At 49.5% G+C, this 25260-nt stretch overlaps 1 protein-coding gene across 1 annotated transcript in view; it reads right to left on the bottom strand.

The window, feature by feature from the left end:
* Positions 1–25260, bottom strand: part of Ntn1 (netrin 1) — a 182090-nt gene that overhangs the window by 52269 nt on the left and 104561 nt on the right. The window contains exon 3 of the mRNA XM_075992105.1: positions 10429–10617. Within this exon, the coding sequence (XP_075848220.1) occupies positions 10429–10617 (189 nt within the window). The remainder of the gene's footprint in view (positions 1–10428; positions 10618–25260) is intronic.

The following is a 25260-nucleotide window of genomic DNA, read 5'->3' as shown; positions in this document are numbered from 1 at the left end:
GAAGAGAGAATGTGAGGCCAGAAGGAAGTGCAGGTCCCTGAGAACATGGCACGGTCAGGTTTCCCACGAATGTGGCTGGCTGCAGAGAACCCAGGCTGTGTTTGTGCTGGGTCACCAGCCAGGGACAGACTGTTTAAGAGAACCCAAGTGGTTTCAGACAGATGACAGAGGACTCTGGCCTGTCACTGCCACTGAATTAGTACCCCCTCTCCCTGGATTGCAGGTGGCTTCTCTCTAAGGACAGAGGACTACACTCCTCTAAAGGTTTGGTCTCCATGGGTCCAGAGTGTGGACTTTAACCCCACGGCTGCTGCTCATCTCAGTGTCCTGGGTCAGGGCAGGGGGAGGGGCTTGTGTTGCAGGGCGCACCTTGCTCAAACACTCACTAGTACTGTGCCTGGACCTTATCAATGGAGGGGACTTCTAGGAACTGTGGTATAGAGGGCCTAGAGGTGGCTGGTGCTTACCACTGGCTTCCTACACTCAGGCATGACCCTTACCTTCCAATTGGGTGAGCATAAGCAAGGGTCTGGCCCTTCCAGCAGCTCACAGGGTCAGATGGAAATCTTCTGAGGCTCCTATGGGAAATGTGGCTACTTTTCCTGGGCACCCTGGCTCCAGGGACTGAGATCAAGTAGGACTGCAAGAGGCAGCAATCTAGGACACAAGGTCGTAGGGGTGGTGTGGTTCAGCATTGGTCCCTTTGAAACCGGGAGACAGAACAAACAGAGCCTCAGTCCCCAATCTAGATGCCATCTGGCTGTCCCCTAGGCTTCCAGGAGCCCTGAAAACTTACTGCCTTGGCCCCATGTGAAGAATGGACTCGCATGCCAAGCCCCCAGGATGCATACCCCGAAGTCCTAGTCCCAGAGCCTACATGTGACATATGAATTCTTTAGAGGCAATTAGGTAAAAATAGGTCATTGGGGTAGGTTTTAATCAATGACCGATGTCCTCGCCCAAGATGGGGATGAGGCGCAAGATGGCTACAGAGGAAAGGCCATGTGAGCACACAGGATGAAGGGCACCATCTGTAAGCCCAGGAGAAAGGCCTGCAGCAGATCCCTCCCTCCTGGCCCTCAGAAAGAATCTGCCCAGCTGGTACCTTGACCTTGAATTTCCAGCCTCCAGAATCGGGGGAGATTAACTATCTGCTGTCTGAGTCAGCAGGTGCACCGTGCTTTTTTCTGGCACTCCAAGCTAGCGTACCTGTGCTAGACCCCAGACAAGCTACCTCTTTCCTAGGGGCTCTCCCGGGCCCCCAAAGAAGGTTGTGGAGAAACCAAGAGAAGAAACAGGCAAGAGACAGCCAAGTTTGCCTGGGCATCTGCAGTGGATGGAGCCTAATGCGGAAGCAAGACAGGAGACGAGCAAAGCACGGACCAGGGAGGGGATTAGATGCCGAAAGCAGGCTAGAGGTAGCTCTTAATGACTTCAGAGCTGTGACGGAGACGGGATGAAAAGGACCCTGGAACAGGGTCCTAAGTTCTTAGTCCATTCTCGGTTGCTGTGAAACACCCTGAAGCTGGTTGCTTTAAAGCGGCTGGCAGGGCATGAAAGCACACACATTTAGCGCCAGAATTTAGGAAGCTGTGACAGGAAAGCCAGGAGTCTGAGGTCAATGTTGTTTTAGAAAGCACAGAAAGAATGAAGGGGAAAGAAAAAAAGAAAAGGTATATTCAACTCTTTGTTTTAAAGACTAAAAGTCAAAGATTGGTGGCCCCATCTGTTTTGGCTTCCAGGAAAGGAACACTTGGTTAGACCACGGCACGATAGAGAGAAAGGGGAACAGCTTCATGTACAGACAAGGAGCCAGAGAAACATAAGACGGCCATGTTTACCCCAAGTTTCCCAGTTTGTTAGTGCTGAACTGAACCCAGGGCTGAGCTGTGTACCCCTCACTCTCCACTGCCACAAGAAGCAAAGCCACATGAGACCGACATTAATCCTCTCCCAGGAGGATGGCCCTGCAGACATGATCATCTTTTACTAGGCCCTGCCTCTTTTTAAAAACATAATTGTCTTTATTTATTTATGTGTATTACATTATATGCATGCAGGTGCCTGCAGAAGCCAAATGGGGATATGTCCCCTGAAAATGGAGTTACAGGCAGTTCTGAACTACCTGCTGTAGGCACTGGAAACAAATCCTCTAGGAGAGCGGCATGTGCTCTTAACCACTGAGCCAAGCCTAGGGCCCCATCTATTAATACTTCCAGGCCAGGAGATGGTGGCTGGTGGCTCTGAATTCAAATCCAGCCTGGTCTAAAATGAAATCCAGGCCAGGGCTATCCAGAGAAACCTTATCTTGAAAAACAAAAGCAAAACAAAAAAGTTCCACACCTCCTAACATTGCTACGCTGAGGATCAAGCGCCCCACAGTGAACCTCTGGGCAGACACACCCAAACTAGAGCTCTAGGGAAGGAATCTTGTCCATCGCTGCTGCTGTATTTGCACAGGGCTGTACAGTCTACAGACTTTTATCACAGATGCAGGTTCTTCTGATCACCGAGCTCGCTCAGGAATTCCTCCGCAGTCAGCCTCCGCTCCTTCTAGTTTCACCTTTTGCAAAACGTCTTATCCCGGAATTAGACGGTATTTACAATGTCTACAGCACGGGCAAATGGGATTGCCAGCGGGTTCCCTGGTGGGTCCAACCTTTCTCACTTAACCATGCATTTGCAATTGTCTATGGTGGGCTAAGAATCAGTTCGTTTTTCACTAACGCTGGGCCGTCTTCTTCAGTGGGCATCTGTCCACTCTGTCCATGCAGACACTGGCACACCCTCAGGTTCTGTCTCTAGTTTGGGATAATAACAAACAAGAACACTATAGATTTTTTTTTGTTTTGTTTTTTGGGGTTTTTTTTGTTTTTGTTTTTCTTTTGGACTTATGTTTTCATTTCTCGTGGAGAAATACCTGTGAGCAGGATCCTAATGTTATGACAGCTACGGGTGTCACTTGGCAGAGACATGCTGGGCTATTTTCCCGAGCAGCTATGCCACATGAAATTCCCACCAACAGTGTGCTCTCTTCCCACCAGCAGGCCCTTGTCCTGGCCAAGCATATGGGATTGTTAAGTGGCTAATATTTTTTATTTTCAATCAGAGGGATCTCATTGTGATTTTAATTTGCATTTCCCCAACGTCAGCTAATGTTTCCTGTGTTTATGTGCCATCTGTCCATCCTTGAGAAAGTGTCTGTTCAAATATTTTGCCCGTTTTTAATTGGATCATTTGCCTTCTTGTTATTGAGCTTTCTGAGAGTTCCTTCCACCCTGGAACAATACCCTTGGTGGGATATGGACCACATGAGTGCTGTCTCTCCACTGTGGCTTATCTTTTAGAAGGAGCTTCTGTAAATGCAAGCAGATCCCAAATGACTCTTGCCCTTGGTCTTGCACTGGCCTCTCATACTTTGGGGACAGAATCTGCTCCTCTCCAGATGCCAGCAAGATGGCCCTGCCCTGCACTCTCTTCCTTCCCTTCAGACCAAGGGCCTACCAAGCCCTCTGCTGTTTCCTGACTTTGTGCTTTCTCCTCACATCCCAGGTCTCTTCTCAAATGTTCCATCCTCAGGGACTTCCTGGTGACTTTCTCTTCCAGCTGTTTATTTCTCCCATGGCCCTCGCCTCATTCCATAATTAGCTTCTTTTACTCTTTTCCATTGTTGCTGACCTTCCACCAGTAGGAAGTCCCACAGAATAGCCAGGCCCTCGACAAACACTCACAGACTCAATGAACAAATGATCTCACTGTTAGACAGCAACATGAGTCAGGGCCCAATCTGCTGCCTTCTCCTCTGGGGAAAGATCATCTCATCTGTCCTGTGCATCTGGAGGGAAGAATAAGGCAGAGAGGCAATGCCAATCCCTCACACCCTGGGTCACGGCAAACGCAAAAGCCACACTCTCCGGGTGCTAATGTGGCATGGGGAGCCGACTGTGGATATCCACAGATAATCCCCAGCCTTCACGTCAGCTGTCTGTGTCAACCTCCTCCAAGCCAGGTCTTCCTCTCCCACAACAGTTGCTAACAAGGCAAGGAAGAATCAAAGTTTTAGGTTGCATGGCCTTGCCTTTCCTCTGACACTTCAGATCAAGGTGTAGACAGCAGGAAGTGTAGGGGGAGGGGAGACCATAATTCTAAACTGGATTATGTGAGCCGCTGTGATCTAGTGAACTATAGTCTCCCTGCACCTGTTCTACAGCTGAGGAGGAAAGACCCATGTCCATAGCATGTTCCCAGAGTGCCACAGTTGCTGAAAGTTGTACACATGGGCTTGGACTGGGAAGGACCTGAGAACTTGGTCCCACCCAAGCACCTGACCTAGTAGGGGTACAGCGGGATGGTGAGGCAGTCCTTAGAGGCAGCCTACTCTTGTGAGTGGTGCTTTCGCCATTTTTGGCTGTATACAGCTGTCCCCTGCTTTGCGCTGAGCCTCCACAAGCAGCTGCTGGGCACATCTCCACCACTCGGCTCATTCATCATTTCTGCTTCCGAAGCATGCAAATCCTTTATGGACAGTGCACGACAGTACTGGGGCAAATCCCTAGCCCCCTGTCCTGTGGCCATAGAATCTAACAGGTGTTGAGTGAGTCCTTTCAGTGACGCCAGTTACCAAGTGTTACGTAGGAGCTAAGTAAGCCTTAAATGGGCATGAAATGCCCGTCAAATCACCACGTAAATAATTATATTTATACCCACAAGTTAGTCAGCTTTGGTCAGAGAAAACCTTTTTTGCAGTTGGTAGGAAGAATGGCAGAGACTCCTATCTGGTCTAAGAGCTGACGAGAGTAAGAACGGTTACATTCTCAGGCACGAATGGGATTTCTCTACCACCCTTCCCATGACTCAGGGATCACAGATGGGGCAGAAGGAATCTAAGGGCTGGAGGACGGAACGCGGTGAGATAGAGTCCTGTCTTTGGATGTGGCATTGCTATTGCACTTTTGATCCCACAGCAGTGATTAACGGCTCAAAACCCAAGACTGGGCCCACTAACATCCCATCATTGGGAGAAGAAGAGCCCCTTGAACACCCTCTTCCTAAGACATATAGGTAATGGCTAGGGGGAGGGACTCACAAGGCTCATCCCTCCATGAGTGGCTATAAAAAATAATGGTCATTGGGGAAGGGAGAGAGATTTTCTTCAGTGGTATAGCCACTGGTAAGGACCCAGGCTCCTGTAAGTATCCCTCATCCTGGACCCTATAAGCAACCCTAATGAAACCCACTGGGTCACCAAAACAAGTAACCACAGGAAGCAAACAGCAGGAGGACTAAGCAAGACGTGCCCCCTGTTCTGTGTGCCCACTAACGACTGCAAGGGCTCTGGTGCCTCTGTTTTCCACGAGCTATTTAAATAATCACAGCGGGTAGCGTGTGCAGAGGGCACGTATGCCAGCGCAGAGCACTGCATTTAATCCATACCACGACTCTAAGAGGGAGGGGAAAGCATTCTGCCCAGCTCCAGATAGGAAAGCCGAGGCTGTGAAGCACACCTCACCCAGAAGCAGAACCTGAGCCCTGACCAGGAGCCTGAGCCGGAGCCTGTACGCTAGGTCTACCTGGTGTCCTGCAGCAGAAGCCCCAAGGAGAGACTGTTTCCCAAGTCAGATATCCTCAATACCTTGCCTACCATGCCCAGAAGCACCATGAACTTAGGGAACTCAAAGATCAAGCACTGGGGACCCCTGGAATGTCCATGTGGAGTCCAGGAGTGAGAATACACCCAAGGTACCCCATAGGGGTACACCCAAGAAGGGAAAGCTAGCAACGATTCCCAGGGAGCTGGCTCCAGCGCTCGGCTGAGGAGTGCTGTTTCCCCACAGTGGTGACGATGTGCCACAGGACCAAGGACACTTGCCATCTCTAAAGACTTCTGAGCAAAATCACCCTTCCTTATTTCTTGACGTTTCCTAATCACAAACACACTGCTATACAGAATGACCCCTGTTGGAGGGTTGGAGAGATGGTTCAGTGGTTAAGAGCACTGACTGCCCTTTCGGAGGACCTGGGTTCAATTCCTGGCACCCACATGGCAGCTCACAACTGTCTGTAACTCCAGGGTCCAACACCCACACACAGACATACATGCAGGCAAAACAAAGATAAATAAATCATTGAAAAAAAATGACCCCTGTTGCATCAGGGAGAGGAAAGAGTTTGGACTCCTGAAGTATGGCAGATGGAATATGGAATGTTAGGCCAGAAACCTGAAGGTAATGCCACATTCTCTTCATATCCACATGCAAATGACTGGGATTTAAGGTGCCATGAGATGGCCCAATGCATCGTAGACCGTAGACAAGAGCCATTCCTGATGCTGCAGCTTTGATTCCTCCCCACCCCTAAGACAGCACAGCAAAGCTATGGCAGTGGGGCCACACTGAGGTAAGCTTTTGGCATCTTCTCTCCTGACTTCCTCTCACTGCAAACAGGAGGCCATCTGGAGATGGGGCTCTCTGTGTTCAAAGCTGGAGCCACGATGGAGAGCCGCAGCTACCTTCTTGCCTCTCCCCGAACCGCCCAAATTGTGACAGAAAATGGACCTGTCACAAGGGACCCCAAAAGTGGAAGAGTATACACCTGAGGCTTTTATGGGGTGAGTGGAAATGGCCGGGGTGTCAGGAAGAGGGGTGTGGGAGGGACTTAAATCTGCACACATGCGCACACAAATGACGCCCCTGCCTCACCCAGGAAGATTTCGAATGAAAAGAATTTTAAGTGCCCGCTCCAAGTTTTCGTCAAAAGTCTTGAAAATATTTCAATTCATCAATTAGTAATCTCTCCCCTCAAAGGAGTTAGCTGTAGGGCTTAGTCTCCACCCCTGGAGACTTTCCTGAACCCACCCCAACAGCAACCTGCCATCTTTATTCCTTACACCCCAACCCCCACCACCCCAGCAGCTCTCACTCAGCTTTGGGGAGCTTTTCCAAGGTAGGTGCCTACCTCTCATCTGAGCCCATTAATTAAACCAGAATCTCTGGGGTGGGACCTAAGCAGCATTTTGCAATATCCCAGGTAATTCTCACACACAACCAAGAATGACAAGTCGGGGAAAATACGCTCATGATACCAGGAAGGGAAAGTAAAAAATTCGAAAGAAATTTTTACTGGGTACAACTGGGGATGGGGCGGGGTGGGGCGGGCGGGGGAGAGGCGTGACTGGGACAGTTCCACACAGTGGCCCCAAGAAGCCAGAGGGGGCTGGAGTGGGTGCTCACTTCTCCCCCTCCCCCAACCCTTGGCAGAGCTGCAGGAAGACAGAAAGGGATGCACTGCAGAGCTGGTGAGTGCTGCTGTCTCCTGCTCCTGCCCTGCTAATGATTGCATCTTCCTAAGGCCCGGGCACCTCCTTAGCAGCCCTTCTTTCAGCCACATTCAGTGCAGAAGTGAAGGGGGCAGGGCAACGAGCGGGAAGAACAGGCTGCTGCTCAGTGAGATGGAACGAGGGCCCCTTTGTGACGGGGAAGCTAGATGTGGTGGTTAATTTCTTAATTCTCATCACAATTCGGTTCACGGGAGCCTCCTGGAATGTCTTTATCCATCACAGATGGTTCGGGAAAATGATAAATTAATATTGTTATCAATGGAGGCATGGCTGAGATGGTTAAATAGCAACGTCCTCTTTGGAGGCTATAGAAAGAAAGTGCCTCCGCAGTCCATAAAGAAGTCAAATGGTAAACAAAAACTCCTATCTTTTGACAGATCCCAGGACGAGTATCATTCACAAACCATTTCGCAGAGAAAGGGGAGAAATTCATCTCATCTGACTTTGTATAGGACAACAGCCCACACCATAATGAGGCTGGCCCAGCGCTGTGAAATCGCCCTGAATAGCTGAGAGTGCAGCGGCCTGTTCCCTGGACATGTTTACTACGGCCCTTTGTATGCACCAACCCTGCCAGTCCCGGTTTGCTCCTAAGCTAGGGGAGGGGAGAAAGACCCCAACAAATTTGTTGCTATGAAACTTCCCAAATGGGGAGACTGCAGAGTAATGCTTGGAATCAAATGCCCTTGCTCCAAGCTGTTCTTGTCTGGGTCCACCCCTGCTCGACACTGAACAAGGTCTTGAGCCAGCCAATCACCAGCAGTGTATGGGTGGCCTCGGCCCCCTGCCCGGGCCCCTCCCAGGCCCTGAGAAGTCAGGGGGTAAAGAGGGCCCCACGGTCATTCTAGAGCCAGCTTGGGAGTTGAGGGCCAGTTGTCCTAATTCCTCTGTGAAATTAGGGTAAAGCAAAGAAGTGGAGCCTTCCTGTGAGGGCCTAGGATGGGGCTCCCTAGGGGCACTCTTAGAGGCTAGGGTGAGAGACAGAATGTTACCCATATTCTGGATGCCCAGAGAACAGGCTGTCAAAAGAACACAAGATTGGAGCCAACAAGCTTGCCTGCAAAGAACCATTGCTTAAGCCACGTGGCCCTAGAGGACAGGCAGAAGGGTCCCAAGCAGTGGCAGAGAGGTGGGTCTTTGACCAAGAGACTCAGAAGCACACATCTTCCAGTCCAGCATCTATCCTTGATTCCTCTGTCCCCCAAGTTATTTCTGGGTTCGCACCAATGCTGGGGACACGGCTGCAACTGAAGACAGCCACTTAGGCTGGCCCCAGCATCTGAAGTCACAGAACAGCAGCACCCCCATCTGTCTGTACCCAGCTGGCAAAGAAAGATGAGCATCTCTGCCCCAATAGGAAAAACCAGCAGGGCGGGAAGTAGCCTGCATCCTTCCTCTCAGAGAACATGGGTCTTTTTGTTCTCCAGCACAGGACTGCCTGCTGAAGTGGTTGTCCCTGGTTAAATGACTAATAAATGTGTGTCAGCCAATTGTTTACAAGATCCTGGCTTCCATTTCTTCTACAAAAGAGACAACAGACACTTTGGATATAGGCAAAGGAGTTGGGTATCTTCAACTCTGTTCTCTGAAGACTCTAAACTGTCTCCCTAGCTTTGCCCTGCTCACACCCTCCTGACAGTGTAGAACTTCCTTGGGCCTCACTGCCTGGGCCACCCGCCCATTCTCAGTTTCCTGGAGCATTCTCTCCCAAATCTTTTGTCTCTCTGACTTGGAAATAGCCCCGCCACCTTTATGCTCAAATTCTCTTGGCAACCATCAAAGGTAGCCGATGGCCACAGACATGGCATGAGAGCCCGTCTGCATCTTGAGACACACCTTACTCATTTGTACGTATGGAATCGAGGAGTTCTCTCTCAGAGGGAAGAGTCGGCAAAGCCAGTTTTTGTTGCTGTTTGCTTACCAAGGAAGTATTCTGTACATGCAGAGGTGGCTCCATGCTCAGGAGGGCACACACCTGGTTGAAACTCTGCTATTGTCATTCTGAAATTCCTTATCATCTTTACACAAGGAACCCCGTATCCTCAAGTTTTATAGTCAGCCTGTATATAGGTGACCAACATCTGGAGTCTGAAGACAACACCTCTGCTTCATTCAGAGGCTAGCAGCATCCAGAAAGGGTCGTCCACTGCAGTGCCTCACTCCAGCTATATCTACCATGGCTTTGCACCCTCCTGAGTCAGGGTCCCTAAACGCCCACTGTCTACCAGGAGCCCTTGGATGTAAACATCTTGAGAAGCCATGCTCAGACATGCTCTGGCCCCAGACCCCAATACTGGAGTAAGAAATTCTTAGTCTCTGGAATTCCCCAAAGCCAATGGGGGGGGGGGCTACTTTCCCCTCCCACCTCATTCAGTTCCCTGGCATTTCATCAGCCCCTCTGAGTCATCTGACCATTGCTTGCTTCATTTTTGTTGGTGAGAGAAAAACAAACAACAGAAAGTTAAAACATCAGTGCTTGCTTCGGCGAACAAAAATAGTTGCCTGTCTCCTTTTAATATTTTTGGGGGGTGGGGTGGGGAAGGTCCTGAAGAGTAAAGTTATTTACAGATGGATTAAAGGTCCCCGATCCTGAAACTGCCAGTGTCACCTCGACTGTGTGTGCGTGTGTCTGTGTGTGAGATGGGGGTGGGATGGGAGGCAGCGCGCGCACACACATCCAGAGAAGAGCCTCTGTGAGGGGCCGGGAAAAGAGGGTCCTTTGTCCCCGACTGTAAGCCTGGTGAACACGGCTCTCTTTCCTCTGGTATGCAGCACACCTGTGCTGAGAAGGAGGGAGGCAAAGGGGGAAGTGTCGGGAGCCCAGCCCTGCACCCTCGGAAGGATTGCGCCTTCTACTTTCTTCTTTGAGCTGTGTCTCCACTGCCCAGTTGTTTTGGCTTACATCTCCAAATACCAGGAAGGCCTTGACAGAAACGAGGGGGGGGGCGCACACACCTAGTCTACTCTGCTTTGTAAAGGAACTAGTAAAAAAAAAAAGAAAGAAAGAAAGAAATAGAAAGGGAGAAGGGGAAGAGAGGGAGCCTAGTATCCCTAAAAAAAACCCCTGTTCCCTGACCCCCAAGGTCACCTACCTTTGCAAGCCTTCCGGTGGGTGATGGGCTTGCCCATGTCGCGGTAGAAGCCCTCCTTGCAGTAGTGACAGTGTCGGCCTGCAGTGTTGTGGCGGCAGTTGAGACAGACGCCCCCGCTCTTGCGCCCTGACAGCTTGTAGAGCTCCATATTGAATCTGCAGCGCCGAGCATGGAGGTTGCAGTTGCAGGCTGCAGGAGAAACAGACAGAAGCCATCAGCGCAAGGGGAGAGGAGGACCGACACCCTGGGGAGAGAGAGGTCCATCCCAGCGGAAAGTCACACACTCTGGGATCCTTTCCTTAGCTCCTTCGCTGCACGCATAAACACTGATCGGGCACTTCACAGCGCCCAGGCTGAGGCCTCCTGAAATCCGTGTGTTAAAGTCCTGCCCACACGGATCTTGGACTTGCAACCTCCAGAACTGGGAGAAATAAATGTGTTTAAGTCCCTCAGTGGGAACAGACCATACCAGACGCCCTGGCTTCCACCTCTACCCTCACTTACACCTCCTTTCTCCCATTCCTTTGCCAACTCCCCCTCTCCTTCCCACCATCCAAAACCACAGAAGACCTCCAGCTTTCTTCTCTACAGCTTTCCCCCCGCCAGTCTACTTCTTTCCTCTTCCCCGGTCTGTGCTCTAGCTCGGAAGTGAGTACCTCTCACCCTGCCATCCACCTGCCGCGATGCCCTTAGGACCTAACTCCTGCTTCTCACACTACCTCTTTGCCCATGACCCTGCAAACCCTCACTTCCAGCTCCAAGTCTGGGGTTTCCAGGGGCACCTCCCCCTCATTTGCTCCTTCCTCTCCATTCTGCCTCCGTCAGCCTGTATCTGCAAGATTCAACCAACCATGTGGATCAAATATATCTGGGGAGAACTGCATCTATACGGAAAGGCACTATTTTCCTTGCCATTAACCCCTAAAAATGACATTGTATTTACTGACATAACATTTAGATTTTCCTGGGCCGTATAACATATCTAGAGACGCACTCGAATGAGGGATTTTACACAGACGTAGGAAGATGTGTGGGTGCAAACACGATGCCACTTTACGGAACGGACTCCATGATGGAATTTCTGTGCCCTCAGGGAGTGCTGGGATCATTTCATAGAGATGACTGTGACCAAAGCTGGGTTTTTCTAAGCACCAACTTGAGGGTGGTGTCCATAAGGAAGAAGTCAAAATCATTTAGCATAGTCTTGGAGGCTCTTCATAGGTCAGACTTACTCACTCCCCAGCCTCAGCTCACTCCTTAGCTTCTCCTGCTTCATTTATTCTGAGCTCTGGTCAATTTCTAGACAATGCCAAGTGTGGGGGTACCCCTCCTTGTCCAAGGCCAGCACGTAGTCCTGTCCCCTATGTCAACCCTTCTTCAAGGCTGCAGCTGTGTTGTCATCCAGGAAGTGTGACTTCAATGTCACTTCCAAGTTCACCTCTAGCTCTTGCTTGGCAGAGGCCCCCAGCATGTCCCCTAAAGGATGACTATCCTTTTACCTCATACTAGGATCATGCTCCCCCCCCCACCAGCTTTTCTCTGGGCTTCAAACTCTAGGACACTGTCAGCTGTAAGCCAACTACACTTGATCTTACCCTACTTTTTTTTTTAAAAGCATATATCAATCATATAAAATCGCGAGCATCGTCATGGCATTTTCATAGATGTGTATGGCATACTTTAATCACATTCACACTGTCTTGGTTTTAGGCTGTGTTCTACACATGTTTATGGAATTTCTAAGGAAATGATGTGTGAATGGAGGCGGGGCTTTTCTTTTGTCCCAACCACCTGGTCCCAAATAAAGATACAAAAGCTTATATTAATTACAGAATTTTGGCCTATACTCAAGGATATTAATAACTAGCTCTTACATTTAAAATAACCCATTTCTATCAATCTATGTGCTGCCACACGGCTGCGGCTTTACCAGTCCTCTGGCATCTTGCTTCTTGGACAGCTGGCTCATGTCTCCCCGACTCCACCTTTCTCCTCTCTGTATTTTCAGTTTGGCTTCCCTGCCTAGCCTTATTCTGCCTTGTTATAGGCCAAAGCAGCTTCTTTATTAATCAATGACAGCAATACATATTCACAGTGTACAGAAGAATTATCCCACAGCACTTCCCCTTTTCTGTCTAATCAAAAATATTTAACTTTAGCATAGTAAAATTACATACAACAAAACAGTTATCAAGTAAGAATTACAATCCCTATTCCATTAATACTGTGCAAAATTAGAGAAAATACTCTATTATCTATCTTATCTTGATGAGTGTAAAGATTTATATCTAATTACCTTTTTATCATAACTAAGAAAAACTATAATGCTTAAAGCCATACACTTATAAACAAAAGCAAAAAGGGAAAAGTTCTCTCCTGTTTCCACGAACCACTGTGACTACAGCAGCTTTCTATTGGGCCCAGCCATGGGACCATTTCTTATTTTCTAGAGATATAGGTCATACCTATCTGCATCCAGCTTTGAAGCCTCTTTTCAGAATGGACAATTTTTAGGTAGAATATGACCCAAAATGATCTTTAAAGATTGCGTGGTTCTTAGAGTGTATAACACCATGGATCTTTAGTGAGAGATGGACACGCTGGGCAAGCAATCTCTCAAAGCTGGCCAGCCAGGCTGTTCCCTGCTGCTCAGGGTTAAACCTGGAGCCACCTTAGAACGTGCACATCTCCTGATGGACAGCGCATTCCTCAAGGCAGAATTCTGAGTTAAGCTTTGATTTTTCTGTATTTTTAACATTTGATCGAAAATGCCAAGTTGCCCTCAAGAAAGGCTGAACTGGCTTTGCCTCTTACTAGCAGGAAGTGACAGCTCTTATTTCACCACACCCTTGAAAAGAACAACAACACACATTTGGTATCAGCATTTGAAAAGGAAAGTTTGCAAACTGTCTGGAGAAAAGACCCACACATGACACCCACCCGGTGTCTATGATTACAGAAGACGGGGGTACATCTTCTTGTGTCTCCATTTCCATCTTCATTCACGCCTTGCCTGCTCAGGCCATGGCCCAATTTTTCTCTCTCTATGGCTGGCTTAAAAACACTGGCCTTCTCCACTATGTAAGCTGTAAATGTTTTTACTGGTTTCTTATTCGGATGCTATTTTTACTCGTGAATATTTTATTTCTTTACAACTGCCACTTTGATTTTGTTCTCTGGTGTCATAAGCTTCCTTGAATATTCTTCCAAGAGTCAGCCCCCAAATCATGTGCCCCGTAGTCACTCAGCTGACAAGGTCGGCTTTCATGGAGGTGTCAAGATAGCGCCTATCCTGAAGATAGAAGCAGACAGAAGACCGTTTGGACTCGAGAACAAACCTGAGTCCCAAGAACTGGAGTGTCCCTGCGCAGGTGTCCTCAAGTGATGAGTTCAACCGAGCACACAGAAGCTGCATCTCCCTCCACCCTCTACGTGGAGGACTGTCATGGCCGCTGCCTCCGTGAACTCACTCAACTAGACAAGGGACAGGACTTACTCAGAGATGTGCAGTGACCAACCAGCCAGCCCAGCACTGAGAAGTCAGTGAGGAGAGTCCTTGCTGGAGCAGTTAGGTCGTCCTGAGGCTAGACTACCCCAGCATCACCATACAGAACAGCTGAGCCTGAACCACAGACCAGAGCTTGGATCATTCCTGCAAGAACAGAACACCCAAGACCTGGTGTCCCTGCCCAGGGCTAGGAATCTGCCAGGATCCCCAGGGCCTCACTGCTCTTAGGTGTCCTCTACACACAGAAAGGTCTCATCACAGCATCTTTTGGTCCTTCGTGGAAGCAGACACACCCCTGTGTCCCCTCTGTAAAGAAGGCTCTAGCTGCCCAGCATCCAACAGTCCTCTGGGAGTGTGAGGCTGCCTTTTTTTTACCCCCCCCCCCCCCCTTTGGAAAACTCAAGCTAGAATCTCCTTCTATGCACAGCTCACACCAACAAAAGGTTCTTTCCAAACAACTGCTAATACAAAAGAAAACTCGGAGGCCAACATCAAAAAGCAGCCCCTGCCCCTCCTTGGGCTGTCAGGGAACATCAAGTGATAATTACCCATGCTTGGACTTCTGCAAAGTATTTTACAGCTTGTTTTCTTTTCTCTTTGTTTTATTTTCTCTACACAAATGGAAAAATGCATTGGGCGAAGTGGCTCACATCTGGATCCCTCAGGTCCACAAAGAGATGTCACCCAACTCCCACCAACCGCAGCCCTTGCCTCCGAGAGACACCCTAATCCCTCGCGCCTTCCTGTTTATCTCCTGCTTCTCTCCCAGGCAAAAATATTGGGTATTAGTTTCATTATCAGATTTCACGGTGGGAAGGAAAAGGGCAGCCTTGTGAGAACAGAGGTCAGCTCAGGAGAGACAGGGGTGGGGGAAGCTGAGACCCTCCTGGGGGACCAGCCTGGCCCAGATCAAGGAGCCCTGCCCCACTGGTAAGACTTGGTAGTTTATCTAGGGATCCCCCATCTCTCGTAGAGACTCAGCTATGTCCCCGCTAGCTAGCATGTTCAGATAAGCTACATTTGTCTCCCGTGGCTGTATCTCAAGTTCCCGAGGAGAGGCAGGGAGGGGTAAGAAGAGCAATGAATCCCCAACTCCACCCCTCCAACCAGGAACCTGACAGAAAGAGAAAGCGGACCAAGAGCCAACTCCTGTTTGCCTCCCCCACCCAAACGTCCTCTGAGTCCTTAACTTCCAACTTTAAGTCTTTTCATTCATCTCTCGTGTCAACCTGAACTTACCCAGCCCCTCGACACCTGCAGTGGAACTCTATTCAACACACACACACACACACACACACACACACACACACACAAACACTAGCTGCATGCGAGTCCACACCTGAACTGGGTGAGATACAGAGGCAGGGGATGTACACACTGCCCAAGGGACTCCTCCCTTAACGGAGGAAATGGTCAGACGGAGGAGCACACACATCAGAATTCACATTGATCGAGTGGGACAGATGTTCTTAATCAACTTTGTTGCTTCACTGGGGACAAGGAGAAGGTTTGATCTGCTAGCCCACAGCAAGCCTTGATTACATTTTTATTGTACAACTAAGAGAAAGCACACACTCAAGAGAGAAGGTGGATGGATGGATAAGGAATTGGTATGGGCGGGTGGATTAACTGATTGGTGAGGAGATGGATGGATGGAGAAGATGGATGGGGGAGGTGGGGAGATAGATGAAATGGTTGATGGATGGACCCATGGGATGGATGAGTGAGATGGATTGGTGGATGAACTAGATGAACGGAAAGGATGTAGGACGGGGTGGGTTGGTGGGTGGGGTGGCTAATTGAATGGGTATATGAATGGGCAGGCACACAGGAAAGTAGATAGATAGGACCAAGAGGATCTTCTGTCTGGCCCTCATCCTAAAGGCATAGTCCTGTAATTTTCCAGCATTCTTGCTCTGAATTAATTTAAACTCATCTTTGTACTTTGATTAGACAATTTAATTCCATTTAAATAGACTTCAGTACTTTAGCGAAAAGACCCTTCATCTATACCCTATAGACTCTTCCTAGGGCTCTGAACACAGAGAACTGAGTCTCAGCTATTTGATGAGTTTATGAAAACATAGGTGTATTGATTCTCTCCCCCAAACACCTGATAAACTAAGCCGCACGCCTACTAAGATTATTCCAGGTCCAGAAAGCATTGTTAACGCATATTGTGACTCTCCAAAATTCACATGGTTCTGGCTTGTCTGTGAAAACAGGAAGGACATCGGGCCATGGGCCTGCTTAGAAGCTCTGGTGTTGGACCCAGAGCCCCTTCTCTGTCCTCCTATCACACAGGACCATGAGACTGGATGATTGGAGGGAGAAAAGAAAGGAGGGAGGGAGGGAGGGAGATGTTGTAGTGGTATATTATTTTCATTTTGATAAATAAATCCTGCCTGAAGACCAGAGGCAAAGCTAAAGCCACTAGAGGTCAAGCAATGGTGACACATACTTTAATCCCAGAATTTGGGAGACAGAGTCAGATGGATCTCTGTGAGTTCAAGGCCACCCTGGGCTACAAAGGATCAATGGAGAAATAAATCCAGGCTGTGGTGGTCTATACCTTTAATCTCAGCACTAGAGGGAATATAAAATGAGAGGAGAGAGAGGCTGTCTGTTAGTCTGTAGTCAACCAGTCTTGGTAGAGGTAAGACTTCTCTAGCAGTTTGGCTGCTTTGCTTTTCTGGTTTTCGAATTGAACCCTAATATCTATCTCTGGGTTTTTATTATTCATGCTACAGATGGACGGATGAATAGGCAGTTGGCTTCATTTCATCCTTCCTCTATGGAGCAGTTCTTTTGAGAAACTTGCCTGTGTTCTTTATACAATCGGTAGCAGAATTCTGGATTTACATGTCTACCTCTGGACTGGCAAAAATAACCTGCAAAACACCATCTGCAGGCCGGTGCTTTCTTTCTTTCTTTGTTTTTGTTTTTGAGGTAGGGTCTCACTATGTAGTTCAGCTCTGGCTGTCCCGTAACTCACCACGTACCAGACTGACCTTGAACTCACAGAGATCCACCTGCCTTTGCCTCCCAAGTGCAGGGATTAAAGGTCATGAGCCACCACCAGACTAGGTATTTATTCTCTGTGAAAGAAACTGGTCCCCAACTCTGAGCTCTCCGATCCCTCGGAGGCACACTGAGAAGCATCTGTATTACTCGAACATGGTCAGCACTTCCGGTTTCCCTCACTGTTTCTGGGGGTACAATGTAAAGAAAAAGAAGCCTACTCTGGCTTGATTTTAGGAGATCTGGAAGCAAGTAAGAGAGTCCCGCCTCCTGGTTTCTATTCCCAGAGGGGAGACAGGTCCATGAAAGACCTGGGATCTCTCAGCTATGGGTAGAGCTCCTGGGACAGACAGTCAGAAGACAGTCATCTTGCTGGGTCCATCTGGGACCAGATAGAGAGGACAGGGCCTGAAAGGAGACCCAGAGACCGGCCGGGATGCTCTACCCTTACTGTTCCCGCTGCACCTGCATTTATCAGTCCAGCTGGGGATTCACTCAGGGGCTTCTCTTTCTCTGAGTCAGAGTATGACTATATAGTCCAGAATGGCCTTGAACTTGTGGTGATCCTCTTGCTTCAGCCCCTCCAAGTGCTGGGATTACAGGCATGCCCCACTATGCCAAGTTCCAGAAGTATGTCTGTCCCCTTCTTCCACACCCCTCCCCAAGCAGTCTTGTTTAGCCCAAGCTGGCCTCAAACGCACGAGGTAGCCAAGGACGTCCTCCACTTTCTGATACTCCTGCCCCTTCTTCAAGGATTTCAGGTTGATGCTGGCCACCGTACACCGTTTATACACTGCTGGGGACGGGACCCAGAGCTGCCTGCATGCTGAACAAGCACTTACTCTACAGACTGAGCAACAGCCCCAGCTCCTTCGGAGAGATGTACGACAAACTCCCAGGTCACATGGCTGCTTTCGGCCTGTGGACTTGTGCTACCCGATGGAACCAAATGAAAAAGAACCCAGTTGGACTGTCACCCGCCCTGTGGAGAAAGTGCCTTGCAGCAAGGTGAGGGTGGTGCTTCCAGCAGGTGACCCGTGAGGAGGCAGTGGACAGGGCTCTAGCTTCATTAAAACAAAACAAGGCAAAAACAACAAAAAATACTTCTTAAATAATTGCCGCAAAGTCATAAAAATATTTGAGAGCTATTTTTAAGAGTTGGAGGCTACTCCTATTTTCTTTTATTTATGACCTTGCTACTCTATTTGGTACACTATTTACTTGGAAATTGTCTGTCCCTTGTTTATTAATTGTAACCATTCCTCCCACAGTGTCTTTGGAGTCTGGTTTGTGGAAACTCCTAAAAAGACCCAGCTGTGCAACCGTGGCTGCACACACCTGGCTCCTGTCTGCACCAGGGGATGGTGCTGAGCTGAATTCTCAAAGGCTTCTCTTTGGAGGAGAGGTAAGATGGGCTCAAGTGCTCAAGTGCAATTGTGTTTAAAGGTAAGCTAGATGAAGGTAACCCTGACGGATGATCCATTTATACCGCAGATTTCAGGTGTTGCTTTATAACGAGGAAGTTCGGTTGCAGGCACACCGGCGGTCAACAAACACCGAAGGCTTCTAAAAGTCAGGAGCTCCACAAGGAACTGGGATACGACAGTGAGCAGGACAGAGCCTCCAGAGATACCCAGATGTAGTCAGTTAATCCCGTTGTCTCTGCTGCCTCAGCTTGAGGCCCACTACTAATGCAAGACTTATAGATTGTACCCAGAGGTGCCAAATGGCCAGAGACAGTGCAGTGGAGACCAGTCAATGTAAACTCGAGGGCATGGGCAACCACCAAGAAAAGAGGGACATGACACAGGAGGAGCCTGGTGCCAGTCAAGGTTCTTGAGCATCCGATCACTGAAGCTGCCTCTTCTCAATTTCAACTTAATAAAACCATTGGCAAACATGGTCCTCATACAGGACTGGGGGAACTCATTTACCGAAATAAAGAATCAGGCAACACGCCCTTCCACAGCGGGCAGGACAGAGCCCAGGGTATGCAGTGCTTGGGGATCCTAGAGAATGGGAGAGGCAAGGTAAGGCACCTTAAGGCCAGAGAGGGGGCTGTGATGACACCCCCACTTACCCCGCCTGGCATGATCACCCATTCATTTCACTCTGCAGATATGAACAGAACTCCTCGGTGGGACCTGATTAACCCTACCTCCCTTCCCCTCTCGCAAGACAGGAGCACCTCCTCTGTCTCTCCAGTTGTGGTTTTCAATTCAAGGAGTGTAGAATAGTGTCTCAAGGCGACCCCAGGGCTCAGGGGAGGAGGGCTGAAAATGTGGAAAAAGAGGAGGAAAAGAATGCCCAAGACCTCAGGTCCTGGGGCTCACAGAGGGGCAGGATACATGGGACCATACCTTACATATATTTGAAAAGCCACCCTGCATGCAGTCATTCACCGTCACTAAGAGTGACCCTCTGAGCCTGTATGTTCTCTTCTGAAAAAATGAACTCATTCAGTCTGACCCTTCCTCTGTATGGTGGACTTTTCCCTCCTGCCCCTAAATGTCTGGAAATGCATCTTACTATACCTTAGTACAGACTTGAAGACTGCCATCAGCAGACATGGGAACCCACCTGTGAGATCAGGACAGAGGCATCTCGGGAAGCAGTGAGGCCTCTGGGAGTAGCATAGGTTAGGCTGGACAGAGCAAGCAACGGGGAAGGGGAAGGCGCAGGCAGATCAGCGTTAAGACAGTGGCTCTCAGGAGGGGTCCTGCAGGTAGAGGTGGCCAGTCTTGGCAGGGTAAGGTGTGGCGAATGGGAATGGCAAATGCTTGGGTCTTCCAGGGAGGGAGCGCATGGGGGCCGCTCATCAGGGTCCTGGGCCAAGGAACCTATTTTGACAAACAGCATAGGGAATGGTTCCACTGCCTGGAGCTTTCCCAGCCCAGGTCAGTGACCTGGATCACCTGAGCAGATAGGGCCCTTCGGGTCAACAGTAGTCCAACCATACTTCACAGCACCGGGGCCACTCAGCTTACAGCCTCCCACACCACTGAGATGGGAAAGGCTCAGTGCTAAGGTATTTTAAGAGCGCAGATGTGGAACGTTTGTTATGGTCTGCTGCTACAATAGCTGTCTTACTATTAGTTATTACAAATCTACAGACACAGGAAGAGTAATACATGTGTATTCACAGTGCCTTCTACCACAAGTGGTTAAATGTAGCCCATGGCATAGTGGAAAACACCATACACACAGATAGACAGACAGACACACAGACAGACACACAATCATGGGGGGAGGCGCTGTAGGATCCTCTGAGGCTGGAGCAGGCTGAAGGGTTCTAACAGAAGACTAAAGAGCCCAAAGTGAATGAATAGGGTTCCACTCTTATGAGCCCAGAAACTCCTGAAGCCAAATTATCCCAAAGTAGCCCCTTTCCTCTCAGAGAATCCTCTTGGAGGACAGGCTCAAAGAGTCTTTTATCCTAAGGTTCCAATTTGAAAATAAAATCTGACTGTCTCTTCCTTACTTACCAAGGCTCCATTCTGACAGCAGGGATGCTGTGGGTGGTAGGAGAAACGGGAAAACAATGTGGGAAGTGCTTTGGAAATGCAGGGTCCTGAGTGAGGCGGCCAGGGAGGCCTGCCTGCCAAAGACCGGCTTAGATGGTTTCTGATAAAGTCTCTCAGATAAGTGGCCAGTGTTTGTTGAGGGCTTAGGGAGCTTTAGCCAAGTCTGATCACAAAGCGAACCTCTGTCAACAGTCCTTCAGGCCACTAATAGGGCCAAGCAAACACTACAGTCACAAGTTCTTCACACCTGTGGGGCTTGGGAAAGGTTCGGCCCCTTTGTCCACAGGCAGACAAAGAAGCTGCCAAGAAAGCCTGGGCCCCCACCCAGCCCAGCCTCTGGGCATCTGGAGAAAGGCCTGGGGTCAAGACAGACAACTTGAAGTCTGGCCAGCCCCGTCTCCCTCTGTGAGCAGAAACAGCTCCCACCAGACAGGGAGACCCTCCAGTGAACAGAGTCCCTGTGAATGGGCAGCAGCAAAGGACATTTAAAGCTGGGGCCAGGGCCACCGGCAGTATGAAGGCCCTGGAGTCGGAACAACCTGAGAGTACAGCCAAGGCTTAGAGGCTCACTCTCCCCTCTGTGCAAGGCCACTGTCCCCTCCCCTCTGTTGACTGCAGGGCCATCTCCCAAATCTACTTGACCTCGCCGTCATTTTTTCCACTGACTCCTTTTCTCTGTAAACATCTTAGCCTTTTCTTTCCCCTGCCCTTTTTTGGCTGCTCCGCCTTCCCCTAAGGCTTTGAAATGACCCTCTCCTAACCGGCCCAGGCCTTCCCTGTGCAGGACCATTCAGGCTTTGCCCTGCACAAACACCCTTCTCCCCAGTCCTCTCTGTGGAGGAAAGGCCGAGGTCTGGGTAAGCCCTGATCAGCCATCAATTCGTCTGCAGCCCTCCTCAGATCCGCCCTCTCCAGAGCCAGGCTCCAACAGCTGGAGGGTGGGCCTCCATCTGCCCTGTCACCTCCCCCCAGGGAGGTCATCCTTGGCTCACTATGTCCCATTCCCAATTCTAGTCCTTCCCCACCTCCAAGCAATCCTTCACTCCAAATCTCTCTTCAAACATTCCTCTCAATGTGTCACCACCCTGTTCTGGAACCTTCCACAGCTGCCCGTTTCTGAAGAGATGCAAAGCCCATTATTCTCGAGGGCATAATAATAATAATAATAATAATAATAATAATAATAATAATAATAATAATAATAGAGGTTTCAAAACGGAGGTCCAGGGAACTGGAAAGTGGATCCGTGGTGAAGAGGACCCAGGTTCAATTCCCAGCACCCACACAGCAGTCTGTAACTCCTGTTCCAGGGGACTCAACGCCCTCTTCTAGTCTCTGTGGGCAGTAGGTGGTGCACACACCTGGTGTACAGACACACAGCTGACAAAGCATCCGAAAACGTTTATTTTAAACAGAGGTCCAGAGAGTGACTTACAGCAGAAATGTCTTAGTCCACTTCCACTCATGATGGAGCTCTGTCAGCCAAACAGGAAAGGGGATGTTCCCCCACGACAACACAGAGCTTGGGAGAGGAGTGGCCTTCCAAGGTTCCCTAGCTTACCCTCTTATGGGAGAGATGGGGAGAATGTGGCAGAGACTTTGCCAAGGACCTGGCAAAAGTTAGCGATGGCTAACTCTTTACCTAACTAGTCCAGGGCACTCACCAGACCACCTGCATGGGAAGAGTTGCATGGTCCTGAGCTTGATAACCCGCCTCCTGGCTACTGGAATCCTTCCTAAAGGCAGATAGATAATATTCAACGCAAAGGCGGTTGTCTGAGAAAAGCTCACCCCCTCCCCTGGAGGGGAAGGCACTGCCATGAAATCCTCTGCCTTGTGACTCATATGCCCTGCCAGATGCCTGCTTGCAGCATGGGGGCTTCCTTCCAATCGCTTTCCCCAGAGGTGGTGCACAGGCTCCATGCGCTGGACGTATGAGAGCTGACTTGCCAGGGGAACGGGCCAAGCCTGGCTCCCAGCTCCCTGGAGTCATTTCCCATCTGTAATGGGTCCCATCACCAAGGCTGGCACATGCGGGACTCCAGTAGTGATGGGGGAGGCTGGCATCGGTTGAGGGCTTAATGACTTGCAGCTCCTCTGTTCTATACCAGTGGAGAGGATGCGCAATGGCAGGGATGAGGCCCTCCTTTCACAGCATCTTCCAGAAGCCGCGTCCCTCTCTACATGACCAGCTAGCTGCACAACCTTCTGGCTGACTCTGACTTGGGTTTCGAGCTCCAAAGACAAGTCAGCCTACACGGCTACAGGGACTCCACATGGCACACAGCCAAGAGCCTCATCTCCACAGGTCCCCTGACCATGACGGAGGCAGGGTTTTGGTGAGCCATTCTCTGCCGACACTCATTCTCCAAATTCATTTGACAACCAGAGCTGCCAGATTTCACCCGGCAAGGACTGCACGGGATGCCTACTCCAACACGAATGGCAGGAAGAGATGTTTAGTGTCCTACATCCCAAGGCTTGCACGGCAATTCCCTATCCCCAACACACCCCCTACCCTCATAAGTCCAACCTTTGCCTCTTGTGTGGTTTCATCCACATGGCAGTTTTTTTCAAAGGCGACTCTACTGGTCTTAGCACTGGTGAGTCTCATAAGTTAAAGGGGCCCCACAGAATGAGGCTGTCCCACTGGGCTTTAAAGAAATTAAAGGGTTGTCTGGTTCTGTGGTGTTTGTTTGATCTGCGCCAACTTGCCCTTCCCTGCACACATGACCCACTGCTGAAACAAAACAGAAATCCTACAACCTATTTTTGTTTGTTTGTTTTCAAAACAGGGTCTCACAACAAAGCCCTGGCTGTCCTGGAACTCACTACACAAACCAGACTGACCTTGAATTCACCAAGATCTGCCTGACTCTGCCTCTGCCTCCCAAAAGCTGGGATTAAAGAATGTGCCACTTGTCTGGTGCATCTTGTGACCCCTTAAGACCATATGGAGATGTATAAGAAAAGGGAAGGCACTGGCCATTGGACAGTGTCCCCACTGCGTGATACAGAGAAAACGAGCATGCCACTCTACCTCACCCAGGTACCCAGGAAGCTTACTATTCCCCAGAATGCCTTAACTTCGCATGCAAACATCTCCCTCTTATGCACGGGCAGGGTGGACGAAAGCAAGTGTGACCTAAGTGGCTCAAAATAAGTAACAAAGAGCTTTTCATCAGCATGCTTCATGAGGGGACTCGTCAAAAATCTGAGCCCCAATTCTGGATCTCGTTATTTTAATCAAATCGGTAGGTAAAATTTATTTAGAGGTCAGTAAAGGGCTTATGGGATTATAATTAAAGACTTTAATTAAAAATTATGTCTTGGAAGAGAATGTGGGTGACCCACCACGCAGACAGAATGACAGGGGACAGCAGATTCCAGCTGATCAAGGGAGCTGGAATGGGCCACCCCTGGAAGTGAGGAACAAAGCCATGCCTGGAGACATTCGAGTAGAGGTACAAGATATAGGAGGTTCCTGATCCGGAGAGGAGGAAAAAACCTTCAAACAGATCATCTCTGGGCCTCGGGGGTGAGAGACTGTTGCAGACTTGCGGCTGGTCTGGCCCAGTGAATATTTTTGCTCAGAAGTTAGAACAGGGGTCAAATCAGCAAGTGACCCTGGTCCCTTACAGTGAGCGCTTGGAAGTCACAGTGAGCAATTTCCTTACACTGTGCAAATGGAAAAGAGATGGAGACAAACACAGGCTTTATCTGTAGAAAACGGATCCAAACAGCCCTTCTGGAATGGTGTTGTCTTTATGGCAGAACACAGCCCACGGAAGCCTGTAAGTCTTCCTCATGGAAACACCGAGGCAGTTCTGTGCTGGGCTGGCTTATTGCAGTGAAGCAACAGGAGTGGCTGAGTTAGGGCGCAACAGATAAAGGAACTTGCTGTCAGGCCCAACAATCTGTGCTTGATCCCTGGAACTCACATGGTGGAAGGAGAAACCAATTTCCGCATGCTGTCTTCTGTCCTCCACACTTGTGTTCTGGCACACACATACACCAAACAAATAAATGCAGCCACATTTGGGGGTTTCAAAGGCAACAGGATTGACTGGCCTTCTGAAGAAATGCACCAACTGCTTACTACGGCTGGCATCTCTGGGTCAGGACAGCACTGTGAAGAGTCAGGGCTAAGTAGCCTGAACATTTCCCCCCTGGACTTAAGGTTGATGCGCCCTAGATTCTAGGCAAGAACCCCAAAGGGACAGACCCTTCTAGGAAAGGGGAGCCTGTGTCAAGAAATAGAAGGTGCCAAACTTCTTTGTTGCTTGCTTCATGTATAGGTCCTGCGCGTGTCAATAAGAAAGGCTGTCCCTTCCTTGAAGCCTTGTCCCCAAAGAGGAAAGGAGCTCCAACCAAGAACTCTGGTGTGTCTAAAAGGAGGTGGAAGCTCATGGGAAGTCTAAGGAAGAGAAGACAGAGAACATGGGAAATCACAGAAACATCAGAAACCACAATCTGAAGGATGTGGTCAACATCAGGGAGAAGAGGGCACCAGGTGGCATTGGGGGTCAGTACTCACGGACAGGGCAGCTGACACTTGCCACTGCTGCTAACCCTCGCTGTCCACTGGTATATGAACAGGGGATGTGCCCACAGTGCCTCTGTGAACCCTAGGGCCATTTAATCTTCACAGCCTCAAGATTCTAGAGTCCCTTGAGACTTGTAAGATTCCTCACTCCACTCACTGTGTCCTGTGTGTGTCCATGGGGAATAGGTTCCAAGACAACCCCGAGTCCCATGGACACCATAATCCAAGGATGC

This window comes from Microtus pennsylvanicus, chromosome 11 (assembly GCF_037038515.1).
Source record: "Microtus pennsylvanicus isolate mMicPen1 chromosome 11, mMicPen1.hap1, whole genome shotgun sequence".
In the NCBI taxonomy this organism is placed as follows: domain Eukaryota; kingdom Metazoa; phylum Chordata; class Mammalia; order Rodentia; family Cricetidae; genus Microtus; species Microtus pennsylvanicus.
The sequence above is the reverse complement of the archived record's forward strand: the minus strand, read 5'-3'. Positions and strand labels throughout refer to the sequence as shown.